At 43.2% G+C, this 15,422-nt stretch overlaps 2 protein-coding genes across 15 annotated transcripts in view; one reads left to right on the forward strand and one right to left on the reverse strand.

Annotated features, from left to right (window-relative positions):
• The window catches only part of KIAA0825 (KIAA0825 ortholog), a 413,723-nt gene extending 411,163 nt beyond the window's left edge, over positions 1–2,560 (reverse strand). For 3 of the 11 annotated variants that reach the window (XM_048849271.2, XM_048849272.2, XM_075128574.1), the window contains exon 1: positions 2,454–2,555. The gene's annotated coding sequence lies outside the window, so the exon portion shown is untranslated. Of the gene's footprint in view, positions 1–2,453 lie in introns of all 11 variants that reach the window. The other 8 variants (XM_048849281.2, XM_048849282.2, XM_048849283.2 and 5 more) reach the window with 5 other exon arrangements.
• Positions 2,561–2,570: 10 nt separating this feature from the next.
• SLF1 (SMC5/6 complex localization factor 1) overlaps positions 2,571–15,422 on the forward strand; it is a 77,229-nt gene continuing 64,377 nt past the window's right edge. For 3 of the 4 annotated variants that reach the window (XM_048849286.2, XM_048849288.2, XM_048849287.2), the window contains exons 1-3: positions 2,571–2,762; positions 3,563–3,676; positions 3,875–3,950. In XM_048849286.2, coding sequence (XP_048705243.1) covers positions 3,563–3,676; positions 3,875–3,950 — 190 coding nt within the window. In that variant the 5' untranslated portion in view covers positions 2,571–2,762. The remainder of the gene's footprint in view (positions 2,763–3,562; positions 3,677–3,874; positions 3,951–15,422) is intronic. The other variant, XM_075128577.1, reaches the window with a different exon arrangement.

Below are 15,422 nucleotides of genomic sequence, written 5' to 3' on the forward strand. Positions count from 1 at the left end.
TCACTGATGACTTTGTGTCTTCTTCCAGGTCATTGATAAAAAGGTCAAATAGCATAGAGCAAAGAACTGATCCCCATAGGACCCCCACTAGGAACACAGCTGTTTAATGATTATTCCCTACTTAGAATTCTATTTTGAGACCTATCAATTTATCATCTTTTAATCCATTTAATGTGTGCCATCTTCATTTTATATTGTTCCAGTTTTACAAAGTGTTGTGCGATACCAAGTCAAATGCCATACAGAAATATAAGCACATTACATCAACACCATTCTCTTCATCCACCAAACTTAAGAATCTCATAAAAAATTACATAAAATTAGTTTGAGGGGATCTATTTTCCATAAAACCAAGTTGACTGGCATTAATTATGACAGGTTTCAGAGTAGCAGCCGTGTTAGTCTGTATTCGCAAAAAGAAAAGGAGTACTAGTGACACCTTAGAGACTAACCAATTTATAATGAGCTTATCTTAAGTGATCACTCTCCTTACAGTGTGTATAATACCCATTTTTTCATGTTCTGTGTGTATATAAATCTCCTCACTGTATTTTCCACTGAATGCATCCGATGAAGTGAGCTGTAGCTCACAAAAGCTAATGCTAAAATAAATTGGTTAGTCTCTAAGGTGCCACTAGTATTCTTTTTCTTTTGGCATTAATTATGTTATCCTCCTTTAATTCTTTATTTATGCAGTCCCATATCAAGCACTCCATCTTCTTGCCTAGGACTGATGGCAAACTAAGAGGCTTATAGTTACCCGGGTCATCCTGCTTACCCTTTTAAAATATTGGCATAACATTAATTTTCTTCAGTGTTCTGGAACTTCCCCTGGATTCCAAGACTTATTGAAAATCAACATTAATGGTCCAATGAGCACCTGAAGCAGCACTTCTAAAACTCTTGGGTGCAAGTTATCTGGACCTGCTGATTTCAAAGTGTTTAATCTTAATAGTTACTATTTAACATTCTCCTGAGTACACCAGTGGAATGGAAAGAGTGTTACTATCATGACTACATCATCTGTTTTTCCCCTACAAATACAAAACAGAAATATTTATTTAACACTTCTGCTTTTTCTCCACAATTCTACCATTTCCATCTAGTAACAGACTAGTCTCTAAGGTGTCACAAGTACTCCTTTTCTTTTTGAGACTAAAACCAATTGACCTAGATAATACTAACCAGGGATACCTAGCATTTGTAGAAGACTTGAATTTTCAAACTTGCCATTAATCAAACTTCACAACATCTCTTTTGAAGTAGGTGGCTAAGACTTATTTGCCTAGTGGGGAAACTGAGGCAAAGAAGGTCTATGTTAGCCATTCGTCAACAAAAAATAATGTGATATATGCCATCATGTGCCAGCAATGCCCCTCTGCCATGTACATTGGCCAAACCGGATAGTCTCTACATAAAAGAATAAATGGACACAAATCAGATATCAGGAATGGTAACATACAAAAGCCAGTAGGAGAACACTTCAGTCTCCCCGGACATTCAATAACAGATTTAAAAGTAGCCATCCTTTAACAAAAAACTTCAAAAACAGACTTCAGAGAGAAACTGCAGAGCTACAATTCATTTGCAAACTTAACACCATCAATTTGGGCTTGAATAGGGACGGAAAGTGGCTTGCTCACACAAAAGCAATTTTCCCTCTCTTGGAATTGATACCTCCTCATCAGTTATTGGGAGAGGACCACATCCACCCTGAGTGAATTGGCCTTGTTAACACTGGTTCTCCTCTTGTAAGATAACTCTCTTCAGGTGCCAATATATATTTATGCCTGTAATTTTCACTCCATGCATCTGAAGAAGTGGGTTTTTTTAGCCACAAAAGCTTATGCCCAAATAAATGTGTTAGTCTTTAAGGTGCCACCGGCCTCCTCTTTGTTTTTATGATTTGTGCAAGGTCACAAAAGAAGTCAGCGCAGGACCAGAAACAGACCCTCCCCATCCCAGTGTCCCGACTAGTTCCAGGCCCTTCTAACCAAAAGTGCCGTCTTTAATTTATAGCACCACAGCCACTTTGCAAAAGAAATAAATTGTGGGGGGGGGGGCAGCCTGGGGTCGTCACCATCTGCTCACCCCGCGACAGACGGTGGCACACGGCATGTGACCCGGCCCTGGCGAGCGCAGCCGGAGCGCCACACGCTGTCAGGCAGCCAAGCTAGTTATTCACAGGCACGAGAGAGAGAGAGAGAGAGAGTGTGTGTGTGTGGGGGGGGGGGGGGGGGGGGCTAACGGTCAGTCACAAGGAGCGTCCTGTTGGGGGGGCTGGAGGGGAGCCGGGCCCGGGGGCAGGAGAGGGGCTAGTGGGGAGCAGGGCGCCTGCCGGGGCGGTTCCAGTGGGGCCCCGCTCCCCAGGAGGTGCGTGTTGGGACACAGCGGCCCGGGGATGTCTCGGACCCTGCTCCCCACAGTCTCTCCGCGCCGCCAGGCTCACTTACCGGCCGGGCCACGCTCGGCTCCGTGCTCACAGCCCCAGAGACCAGGGAGCGTCAGTGACAACGTCCCGGAACGGCTGGGTCCCACATCCGGGGGCGGGGCCGGCGGGAAGGAGGCTGCAGGGGCTGGTATGGCAGCGCGCCCGCCGTCTCTTACAGCAGCTCCGGTAAAGGCGGGGTTGGGTCTTCTGCAGCCGCTGCTGCGCTGCCCTCTCCCCACAGCAGCGCTTGGGCAGCTAATGCCAGCAGGCACGAGAGGGGCTGTTTGATCCGCCTCGGCTCTGTGAGCGCGACCGTGCCGGGTAGGGAAAGGTGAGCGCCCTGGGGTGACCGAGTGTGGCCTCCCCCTGCTCCCAGGCCCCATGGTAGGTGTGGGCGGGGGAGAGCTGCGTACCCCACCATGATGCACGCCCTAGGCCTAGCAATGCCATGCAAACTGTGCACTAATATCCATGTAGAATTGACTGGTGGTGCCCCATGAAGTCCAGATGCTGGTTCAGTTTTGAAAATGCAGTTATTGGCGCCACCTCCATTCAACATCCTGTCTCCTCCCCTTCTGTTCTACTCCTCCTATTAAAAAGAAAAGGAGTACTTGTGGTACCTTAGACTAACAAATTTATTTCCCTGGGGCCCTTTCTGCTACAACCTACCTTGCCTAGGACAGCTGGTTTCACTTTGCTTATTATGGACCTCCTCCCTCAGTGGCTGGTCTGAGTCCCTCTGTATGCGGCCGGGGGGTTGGTTAGGGAACAGTCACAGCAAATCTTGCTGGCACGTCTAACTCTCTTCCTTGAGGTGGGTAGGCTGGCACACAAAGGTGCAGAGCTGGGAGCATCATGTAGGTGCTCAGCATTGTCTGGAACCTCTGCTTTAGGCTATTATCTTTAGTGTACATTAATGCTACTTAGTAACAATTTTAAAATGGTCATTTTTGTAGTATCTCAAAGTAGCATTACTCTAATAGAATCATTTGCTTATAGAGCTATATTAAGTTTTTAATTTTATCCAAAAATGTGGAAGGAATAGAAAGTTCGAATACAAATTGTACAAACAATTTATGCATATATTTTCCTCCCCCCCCCCGCCCAAAAAAACCCCACAACATTTTACAGATGGCGACTGCTGTCCAGAAACGGAGAATCCAACTAACTGGATTTAAGAAACAAGAAAAGGAGGCTATAGTTGAATTACTACTTACACTGGACTGTGTTTTTATTGATACTGAGGTAAGCATCTACCTTCGTTGTTTCTTTCGTTAAATTCACAGAAGGAGCAAAAGGAAGCAGCAGATAAGATGGAAGTCTACAGATAAATAGGCTGGATGATGGTCTGTGCTATAAGCTAAAACTATAAGTCTGTGCTAGTAGTTAAAAAACTAAACAACCATTTTCAATTACACTTTTTTGTTTGTTTGTTTTTGTTAGCAATACAGAAATTGCACACATCTTATAGCAAAACAGCTTTCCAAGAGTGAAAAGTTCTTAGCAGCTTGTGCAGCAGGTGAGTAACAAATTGTGGTATCCTCTTTAACTGTATCAGTTAATGAACAAATAAGATTATTAACCTTGTTTCATAATTGTTCTTATCTTTGCTGATAAACAAGACTTTTGCTCAAGCTTGGATTTGCTTCCTCTCAGCTTATCTCTTCCCTTTGTTTGACTGAAATCAGTAAGTCTGTTATCCCACAAAAAGATAATTGTTGGTTAAGGTAACAGTTAAGATTGAGAAGTCACAAGTTTTTTATTAGAGAGAATAAAAAGTATTGGAATACTTGCTATTGGTAGCATACAATTCTGACGCTAAACTTCACACTAACATTCGCTCACAGACTGCAAACTTCTGCCTGCACAGCAACCCCTTATGGCCAAAAGAAAAACCCTTACCTCTGCCTTTTTTATTGGCTCTAGACCCCAATTTTACTCCTTTGTTTTTTTTTCATACTTATGGCCTGAATCTGAAAACCGTTACTCAAATATTTAAAGGTTTTCAAGATGAGACCTCTATATTGTAAGATGTTTTTGATGTAGGGCTTTCTGGAGGGGCTTTGTGGTGTTTACAGGCTGTTGTTATGGACATAAGTTTTGCAATGGCAATATATTGGTATGGTAACCATTTTGAGTATTATCATCCTCTTTTCTTTTAATCATACTTGTGTCATATATATGCTGAAGCATATGTATTACTAATAATTATTTGTATTACCATAGTGTTTAGGGGCCCTACTCTAAACCAGGAGGACCACATTATACTAGGTACTGTACAAACACACAACAAAAAGATGGTCTGTACCCCAAGGGGATTATGATCTAAGCATAGATAAGACAAACAGATGGGAGAGTTCAAGTAAACAATGAGAGGTACAGGTCATCATGGTAGGCAGTGGACTTTGCACATTAGCAGCCTAACTTAAGTTTTTCATAGGCCTCACTGCAACGGAGAATTTTGGGGAAAGATTTTAAGGTAAATAATGAGGTAGGTTTGCGAATATTTAAAGAGGGTAGCTCCCAATTATATGGGGCAGCATGGGAGAAAACATGGACAAACAGGCAGTGGAACCTGGCATCATGGAATGATTGGAGGTGAGAGTTAACATGTCAATAGTGAATGAGAGAAAATAGGGTGGGGATAGGCCATGAGGGGCCGTTAAAGAGAATACAGGCAGCTTATGTTTGATTCAATAGAGAAGGGAAGCCAGTGAAGGGATTCAAAGAGAGGAACGACATGGGTGAAGTGATGGGCTAGGAAAATCTTAGTATCCGCATTTTAAATGGATATGAGCAGGACATGATTGCATTTGTTAAGGCTAGAGAGTAGGGTGTTCCAGTAACTGAGACATGAGTGATAAGAGCTTGAAGGAGAGTTTTGACTGTGTGGATAGATGGGCCATATAGAGATACTATGCATAACAAATTGGTAAGATTTAGATGTAACCTGGATATGAAACCTAGAGAAAGGTTGGAGTCGAAGATGACACCCATGTTACAGGCCTGAATGACAGGAAGGGTGGTAGAGTTATCTACAATGATTGAGAAAGAAAGTAGGGGGAAAGGGAGATTAGAAGCTTTATTTTAGCCATGTTTAGCTTGAGCGGGCAGCTAGATATCCACAAGATCATCTCCAGGAGGCAGGTCATGGTTTTAGTTTGGACAGAATGGGACAGGTCTGGAGTTGAGAGGCAGATTTGTGAGTTTTCAGCATAAAGATAGTGGTTGAATTTGTGTTTGTGAATGAGATTACCCAGAGATAAAGTGCAGATGGAGAACAGAACAGAACCAAGGATGGAGCCCCCACATAAAGTTACAGGGTGGATGAGGATCCTCCCGAGGACATGTTGAAGGAGCGATTAGAGAACCAGGAGAGAAGAGAGTCACGGAAGCCAAGCAAGGACAAGATTTCAAGACTGTGTCAAAGGTAGCTGACAAGTCAAGGAGGACGAGGATGGAGTACTGGTTCTGAACTTTAGCTAGAAAGAGGGCATTAGAGATTTGGTAAGAACCATTTCAGTGAAATATAAGGGGCAGAAGCCAGATTGGAAAAGGTCTAGGACAGAACTGGAGGAGAGGCACTCCAGAAGGCAATTGCAGATAAGAGCATTCAATGAGTTTATAGATAGATGGGGAAGTAGTTATAGGCAAGTGGGGTTAAGGATATTGTGTTTGGGGTTTTTTTTGAGATGGGAGAGACTAAAGCATGCATGTATGCTGGAGTCATAGTTCAAGGCAACTACACTCATGTTTCTCTTCAGTGGTCCAGCAAGGACACCGTTCTCAGGCTGCCAGTTCCCCAGTCTGTCACCTTTCTTGGGTGGAGTCCTCCCATCTCTCTCCCTTCTGAGAAGGGTATCTCCAAGCTACACAGTTCCCTGCCTTGTTGTTCCAGCACAGACAGGTTGTCCAAGGAATACCTATTTGTTTCTCTTCAGAGATGGTTAACGTGTAATTGCTACAGTTGTAAGTACCCCAGAGTTCTTTCTATGCAAGCCTAGTTTAGAATAAAGGTAAAAAACTTTACAGATAGTGTACTGAAAACAAACAAGAAAAACCTTACATGTATGGTAATAAGCTTACCAGACATCTCAATCCTAACATGGATTCTGGCAGGAGCAGTCCTTCAACCGCCTTCACTACCTAAAGGGATTCCTTGTGGTTACTAGTTCATCACAGCTGCAGCTCAGAACAAGTTCTTAGTCCAGTGGTTCTCAACCTGTGGTCTAATCAGCTCACATCTGTGGCCCAGGTGACATCCTCAGGGCCATACATGTAGTGTATATATATATATTGTGTGGATACGGCCCACATCAACACAGAGCTGCATATACTGCCCACGATGGTAAATAGGTTGAGACCCACTGCCTTAGTCTTATGAGACCTCAGTAGTCCCAGTGCTTCCAACCCTACCTTAAGGACTGGGGCCCTCCATGGACCAGGGTTCTTGTCCATTTGGTGGTTCAAGAAGGCCCATAGCCAGATTAAAACCAGGCTATTTATCCAAAAATCCTCTTTTTCTGTTGGTCCCTGGAGAATCCTGTCAGAATTAGTACATACACATAGCTCTGCAAGGGGGTGGCTTCAAAGAGATGATAACAGAAGGAAGCACATCCCCCTGCCCTCACTAGAGAAGGTACATACAATGCCACAATAACACATGCACAGTTGTTTTTTAATACAGTGTACCTCAAAGGTATTAACCTTAATTTGATCAGATTTAATTCATATAAAGTTAATCTTAATTCTGTAAGGTTTGTTTAGAATATTACAGGATATTGTCAGTCTGGCACAGCTTGAATTTGAAGACTGGTATAAGGCTAACAGGCTTATATACACAGATATGCTAAATCAGTATTTACTGATGATTGTAAAATTGTTCAGTTGTATTGGCATTTAAATGCCAGTGATAGACACCTTTGAAAATTCTAGCATCTAATGACAATTGGCTATATGTGGATAGACTCTGGTACCCCATGCAGAGCCTTATTGAAGTCAGGGCTATAGAATTTAGGTCCTGATCCTGCAGCAAGTTCCATGTCTGCAGAAGCAGACAAGGTTCTATTTGTGCTGGAATCCCTTGCAGGATTGGGGCTTTAGTGAGAGAGGTTAAGTGATTTGCTTGAAGGCATAGAGAGATAACTGGTGTCTGAGTCAAGATTCAGAGTCATGATTTTCTGTCTCCTGTCTAGACGGTATTATCTCCTCCAAAGGTGCAGGCACTTAAACCAACTGTTTTGGTAAAAAGGATTACTTTTTTCAAGGTAGGATCAAACAAAAGAGAAAGTGGGTCAGTGAAAAAGAAAATTCCTATTAAAGTACATTTTCAGTAGTCAAGAAAACCCAAGAAACTATTGGCCAGATTCAAAGTGTGAGCGTGTATGCGTATGCTTAACATTGTCTAATATGAAAAGTCCTTTACCTATATTTAATGAAGTAGATTCATGTGGTTATGATGTTGCATACAATGGACTTCCATCTCAAACCATCCCTTACAAGTCATCTTCCTTCCTCAAGAGTCAGTATGGGAGAATTCAGGCTTCCTAAATCCTTCAAAACTGCATCTTCCAAACTCATTTGAGGCAGACCTTGTGCTCCGCTTCCTTTCCACTCAGCTCTGTAAACCTTCTGTAGATGCATACCTTCTACATGAGAGAGGTTCTACGTGACCCCACAGCTGCACTCTTCTTGTTCTTCACTGATGACAGACTGCATCTGCTGGGATCATCTATCTCCTCGTTTGTGACAAAATCAAATCAGTGGATGTTAAGAATATGCTGTAACTTTTAATATTGAAAACTGTTTAGTTTCCTCTCCTCAGCTGTTCAACGGCCATGTTTCTGCTCCGTATAACAGGGTTGTAATCACCACCACATTAAACAATAAATATCCTGCCACCTAAACAGAGGCCGTTGAAGACACTGAATACCATTGACAAGACCGATTCAACATGTGACTACTTCAGTTATAGAACATCTTGCCGTCAACCAATTACCCAGATAGAGAACTCTTCACGCATTAGACGTCATTACCATCTACCTGCAGTATCAGCTGGTCATTTGTTTCCATTTTATAGGTACTTCTATTTATCACCAATGATCTTAAGTCCCATAGTTTCTGCATTAGCTGTAGTTGGTCAGTAGCGTCTTCAAATAAGGCAATATCATCCACATATTCAAGATCCTCAAATTTCACCCCTTCTACTCGGCCTCCATCAGCTTCGTTATCAGTTTATTAAAACACAAGATAATATGGGGGAGAGAGAACACGCATTCCTGGAATACTCCTGATTCTACTGAAAACCATTCTAATACAATCACTGACCCTCACACAACTAAATGTACCATGGTAGAGTTCCTCCAATAAGCATGCTACGTTGTCAGACATCCTATACTGACATAGCAGTACCCAGGGTGCATCATCTGATCGATGTACTGATTCAAAAAGTGGCTGCAAAAATCTCTGTAAACACAATGTTAACTTTCTTTTGCTGCTCCAGTCATTTTTCAGTGACATTCCACAAGGCAAATATAGCATGGATTTATTCCTTGGGGCATTCCGCACCAAAAATTAAAAATTCTGTGCACAATATTTTAAAATTCTGCAAAATTTTGCACTTTTTATTTGTCAAAATAACTCTACATAGTCACGCCAGTTTCAATTATTTTAGTAATTTATTTCAAAATACCTGTCAGCAAGTATGCCTGTAACAATACAGACACCCCCACAAATTCCCTGAGGAGTAGGGAGTTAAAGAAAACCCTATGACAAGCCAGTTCCTGTTTCTCTGCCCCGCCCCCTCCCCCACTCCCAACCCAGGGATCCAGAGTGAGAAAGATACTGATGCTCAGTCCCAGGCTTGCACAGAATTTACTGCGTGCTGTCCTCTTCTTCCCTCAGGGCATGCTGGGAACTGCAGCTGCCAGGAACCCTCTAGCTCTCTCTCCTTCCTCCCAGCAGTGTTTTCTGTGTGAGCTGGGCTCTGCTGGGTCCAGTGGCCCCTAGTGGCAGCTAGCAGCACAGCAGCCCATTTCTAGGGAGGGCAGAAATTCTGCACACACATGTTAATTTCTGCAAAATTCTGCATTGTGCTGTGGCACAGAATTCCCCCAGGAGTAATGGATTGTAGATTAACCTGTACAGAGGCCATATTGGTTGTTTGTCATATTAGGGTTGAAACAATATTTCAATCTGTTCAGTAGTATGATCATAAACATCTTCCCTGGGACAGACAGCAGGGTTATTCCCCTATAATTTGCTCAAGTTTGAGCCTCTCCCTTTTTAAAGTAAGGGATGATGCAGCCCCTTTTCCAGTCTTCTGGAATGTTACCAGTTTCCCTAACTTTTAAAGAGATTATGAAGCCAGTGAACTAAATCCAAACCTCCAATCTTTTTTAGCAGTTCTCCGGAAATTTTGTTGAGGTCAGATGCTTTAATTTCATAATTGTGTGACTGCAAATATCACTTCCTTTAATGTCACAGCCTGTTTTTTGCAAGGTTCATTTCTGGATTAAGTTTTAGTGTACATCTTGGAGGGGAGCTGTTGATTATTTAACAAAAATGTCCACACCAACTGTTATATTGTGCATCAATATCCTGGCAATATTTTCAATTTTTGTCCTTAATTCGCAGAAGTCACGGGAATGGACGGCCAGTTAGGACATTCAGAATCTCAAAGATGCATTCCTGGTCATGTCTTGAAGGGTCTCTCAGTGCTCTGCATTATATTTTTCCACCATTGATTAGGGTCAGTCCAACAGGCCCTTCTAACTGCTCATTCAAGTTATTTCTTTTCTTCTGTTGTGCATTTCCTCTTCTCTTACATAAGAATGGCCATATTGGGGCAGACCAAAGGTCTCTTCGCTAACTCTCTTCTGATCTTCCAGTACATCCATTCTACACTGCATCTTTTTTTTTTTTCTTTCCCATAATTTGGTATCATCTGTAATCCAACACTGCTTTTTAATGCTCCTTAGTCCTAGTCATTCTCTAGCAGTCTCTGAAATAAAATCCCAAAATGAGGTCCACTATTCCTCTGTAGTAGACCACTAGTCATCCAATATAGAATATTTATTGGAAGTTGCTACTGCATAATTCTTATCAATCGTTTTGTCATGAAGCTTATCAGCACTGAAGCATTTTGATGCAGTAGGTACCAGTCTCTGAAACTTGGTTCAGTGGAACATCATTGTTACTATTAGTAGTCGATCAGATTCTGGAGCTAGATCAGCACTTCTAAATATACTTACATCCAGGATGAGTTTAATCAGGTTTCTGAACTAGAACATGATCTAAGGTTGCATTGTTGCCAGACAGATATCAAAATGTACATTTATGGCAATTCCTGTGGCAGAACCAGGTAGCATTAAAAATAGTCCATGTGTTGAAGCAAATTCTAATGGACACGCACTATTATCTGATTTCTCTTACAATAAGGTGTGTGGCCCCAGTACCAATTCAAATCTAGTTGTCTAATGACCAGTTCTTGTGTTTGTATTTCCTAAAATACAATATGATGTTGAAATGAAGTGCTTGATAAGTCTTCTAGCGTGGCATAAGAAACATCTTTTACATCATCAGGCTTTACAGCAGTGGCTTTCATTCTGAAGACCAGTGATAATCTGAAACATTTGCTGTTCTAGAGAGAGTTGGCTGTCATGTAATGCTAGTTCCTCACTTCTACCTGACGTAAAATAAATGTTTTCCTAATATGCAACTATTGTAGATGCCATGGCATTTTTATGTTGTTGTGAAGAGGAGAGAAGTGGTCCATAAGACAACCTTTCTATTAAAATAGGGTTTATGCTAGGAAAAAGTTTTACCACACTTCATAGGAATCCTGGCAGTATTTTCCATTTTTGTCCTTAATTGACAGAAGTCATGGGAATGAATGTTCCGCTAGGACATTCAAAGTCTCAAAGATGCAATGCTGATCAAGTCTTTGAGGTTTCCTGAGGGATTTCTAACCAATTATTATTCCCTATCCCCAAATATTTTTCTCATGGATGCCAGGAAAATTACTATAAATGAGCTACGCTGTGGGGAAAGGGCAGTTTTCCCATGCTTGAGGGGTGGCCCAGACACATCAGCAGTCCTGTGTTGCTGTGCGACAGCATGAGAGCGTCTAGCTGATGCTGTCTGAGAACTTGGACAATATGAGAAGAGCTCTGAGCAGCCGTTCCGATAGGGAAATGGGTACAAACAGGACAGGTAAAACTGGGGAGAAAAGGGTCTTTTCTACAGCTGCCCCTGAGCTTTACCTTATTTAAAATATCCTCCTCTCATTGCCTTTAATAGGGCTAAAGCCAAGTTTCCTTCAGTAAAGGTGGTTGCGATTTCCCTACACTTTTTTTCATGTGGAAGTGTGGTTGCCCTGAGTAAAGAAGGCTGCCAACTCATTGTTTGTGGTGCTCAATTCAGGGGCGGCCATCTTCCCTAGTTAGGATAAGGTAGTGTGGAGATCAGGAAGAGGCTAAGAGAGTGCGGAGGAAGCAGAGAGGGAAAATAGTAATGGTGGATCTTGTAAAGGGCAAGGAGGGAATAATGGGGGCAACGAGGGGGTAGACACTGTGGAATATGAAGTGGGGAGGAAAAACTGGGTTGTGTAAGGAGAGAGATGTAGAAAGCAAAGAAGCAGGATAGTGCTCCTGGTGGAATTCTGCACCAAAAAATTAAAAATTCTGCACACAATATTTTAAAATTCTGCAAATTTTATTTGTTAAAATAATGCAGTATAATCCTGCTGGTTTCAATAATTCTGGTAATTTGTTTAAACTACAATACAATGGATGAAGAATGGGAGTGGGGAGCATTGGAGGAAATCCCCAACCCCCTTCTGTCTAATAGTAATGGAGCTAGTATTGACCCTTTAGTCAACAAAAATATGCAGCCATACGCTCAGTGTTACATCATAGGCAACTGAAGTACAAGTGAGGGCTGGGGACTCAAACTCGCAATTTATATTGGCTACTAACGATCTCCAGAAAGGTCAGTAGCAAACAGTTCATGGAGCACATTTTGATTAAAAAAAAAAAAATTCAGTCCAAAAATATAAACCAGTTCTAATCAGTAAAGCACCATAAGCATTTATACAGCCACACTGTCCTTTACGATCAAGATCCTTTACACCACTCTGGCAATGTAAAGGAGCCTTAAAATTTTAACACTTTTTTATACTCCTTGGGAATTCACTAAGAACACTGGGAACAATTAACTAAGAAGGCAGGCTGTTACATTCTGCTCTGCCTGAGGGGACAGAGCCTGCCTCACGCCTACTTCCCCAGAAACACCCCAAAGCCCTGCCCGTCCATGCTGAGGGCGCCACAATAGTAAGCAAGAGGGACAGAGTATCTGTCTGTCTCTCACACATGACTTCCCAGCCTTCAGAAGTCATTTTTCTGCGGGGAAGCAAAGAAATCTGCGGGGGTCATGAATTCTGCGCATGCGCAGTGACACAGAATTTCCCTCCCGAGTAATGATAGCAATAAAGTATGGGGATGGACAGGGAAAGGATGGCAGCTACTCCACTCTAGGGCTTAGGAATGTTTTTTAAGTTCTCTCTCAGAAGCTAGCAGGGATACTCACATTTCACATGTGCTTGTCACATTAGATTTTGAGCATGAAAATAATCAGACTTAGGGTACAGGTGGCTTCCATCTAAAGATTAAAAACTTGATGGGAAATGAAAACAAATCCCAGATTTTAATTCATCTTTCTTGACATGTGACTCATGATTTTAGACTATTAGGGATTGGCTGTAGTGCATCCATGCAGATGGCTCCCTCTCTGTGAGCACAGGGTCTTGATAAGTCTCTTAATGCTGGAAATCCTCATCCTTTCCCATCTCCACACCCTGGGTGGTTAAAATACATTGAAAACAGGGTGAGCAGCTCTCACCAACCAATTGAGCAGGAGCAGCTGCAAGGAAGTGCTCCTTGCATAAGCCAGGGAATGGAGAAGGAGCTTTCCCTGCTTTTAGCAGAAGAGGGGGAGCCACTCCCTCTCTTTAATCTCTGTGTGGCTCCCCTCAGATTCTTCCCCCTGAGGTAATAGTGTAAAGCAGGGGTGGGCAAAACACGGCACATGCGCTGGATCTGGCCTGTCTAACATTTCTGTCCGGCCTGCCATGACTAACATTTCCATCTGGCCTCTTCTGCCCCCTTGCGATCTCTGATTCCGGGCTGCTAAAAGTCCCACGGTGCAGCCTGCACCTTGCACCCCCTCCCACACCCCAACCCCCTGCCCCAGGTCAGAACCCCCTCCTGCACCAAAGCTCCCTCCCAGAGCCCACACCCCTCACCCTCTCCTGCACACCAACGCTCTGCACCAGCCTGGAGCATCTCCTCCATTAATATAGTAGAAATATGCAGCCCATGACAACTTATCAAAATACGTGGAGTGGCCCCCCCTGCGAAAATTATTGTCCATCCCAGCATAAAGGGAACTCTGTCAGGGATATTTCAGGAAGATCTCTTGCACATCATACCTCTCCATGAGGCTTCTGTAGGTAAGGACACCCCCCGCCCCCCCCGCCCCCCCCCCCAAAAAGGACAACTAAACCACCAAAACGGCAGGAAGAGACAAGGTGAAAATATCAGAAGGGTAGCTATATTAGTCTGTATCCACAAAAACAGTGAGGCGTCCAGTGGCACCTTTAGAGACTAACAGGTTTATTTGGGCATAAGCTTTCGTGGGTAAAAAAAATCCGCTACTTCAGATGCATGGAGTGACCATTACAGATGCAGGCATAAATATAGTGGCACATGAAGAGAAGGGAGTTACTTTACAAGTGGAGAACCAGTGTTGACAAGGCCAATTCAGTCAGGGTGGATGTCCACTCCCAATAATTCATCAGGAGGTGTCAATACCAAGAGAGGGAAAATTGCTTTTGTAGTGAGCCAGCCACTCCCAGTCCCTATTCAAGTCAAATTAATGGTGTTAAGTTTGCAAATGAATTGTAGCATTGCAGTTTCTCTTTGAAGTCTGTTTTTGAAGTTTTTTGTTAAAGGATGGCTACTTTTAAATCTGTGATTAAATGTTCGGGGAGATTGAAGGGTTCTCCTACTGGCTTTTGTATGTTACCATTCCTGATGTCTGATTTGTGTCCATTTATTCTTTTACATAGAGACTGTCTGGTTTGGCCAATGTACATGGCAGAGGGGCATTGCTGGTACATGATGGCATATATCACATTATTAGATGTGCAGGTGAATGAGCCCCTAATAGTGTGGCTGATGTGGTTGGGTCTCCTGATGGTGTCCCAAGAGTAGATGTGGGAACAGGGTAGGCAACAGGGTTTGTTACAGGGATTGGTTCCTGGATAGTGTTTCTGTGGTGAATATTTGCTTCAGGTTTGGGGGCTGTCTGTAATCGAGGACTGGACTGCCTCCCAACGTCTGAGAGAGTGAGGGATCGTTTTCCAGGATAGGTTGAAGATCGCTGATGTGCTGGAGAGGTTTTTAGTTTGGGGCTGTACGTGGTGGCCAGTGGTGTTCTGTTGTTTTCCTTGTTGGGCCTGTCCTGTAGTAGGTGATGTCTGGGTATCCGTCACACTCTGTCTGTTTCCTCACTTCCCCCGGTGGGTACTGTAGTTAATAATTCTTGATAAAGATCTTGTAGCTCTTTGCCTCTGTCCGAGGGATTGGAGCAAATGCTGTTGTATCTTAGGGCTTGGCTGTAGACAATGGATCATGTGATTGTCCTGGATGGAAGCTAAGGCAACACAGAAGTAAAGGTGGCATGGTATAATATTGCCATCCTTGCTTCTGCTGGTGGGGCACTGCCTTCAGAACTGAGCACCGGGCCAAAAGCTCTGCTCTCTGGCCACCCAACTCTGAAGGCAGCGCAGAAGGGTGGCAATACCACAACCCCCCTAAAATAACCTTGCAGCCCCCTGCAACTCTCTTTTGGGTCAGGACCCCCAATTTGAGAAAAGCTGGTCTCCCCCATTAAATCCCTATTGTATAGGGTAAAAGCACACAAAAGACCA

This window comes from Caretta caretta, chromosome 5, assembly GCF_965140235.1.
Source record: "Caretta caretta isolate rCarCar2 chromosome 5, rCarCar1.hap1, whole genome shotgun sequence".
NCBI lineage: Eukaryota > Metazoa > Chordata > Testudines > Cheloniidae > Caretta > Caretta caretta.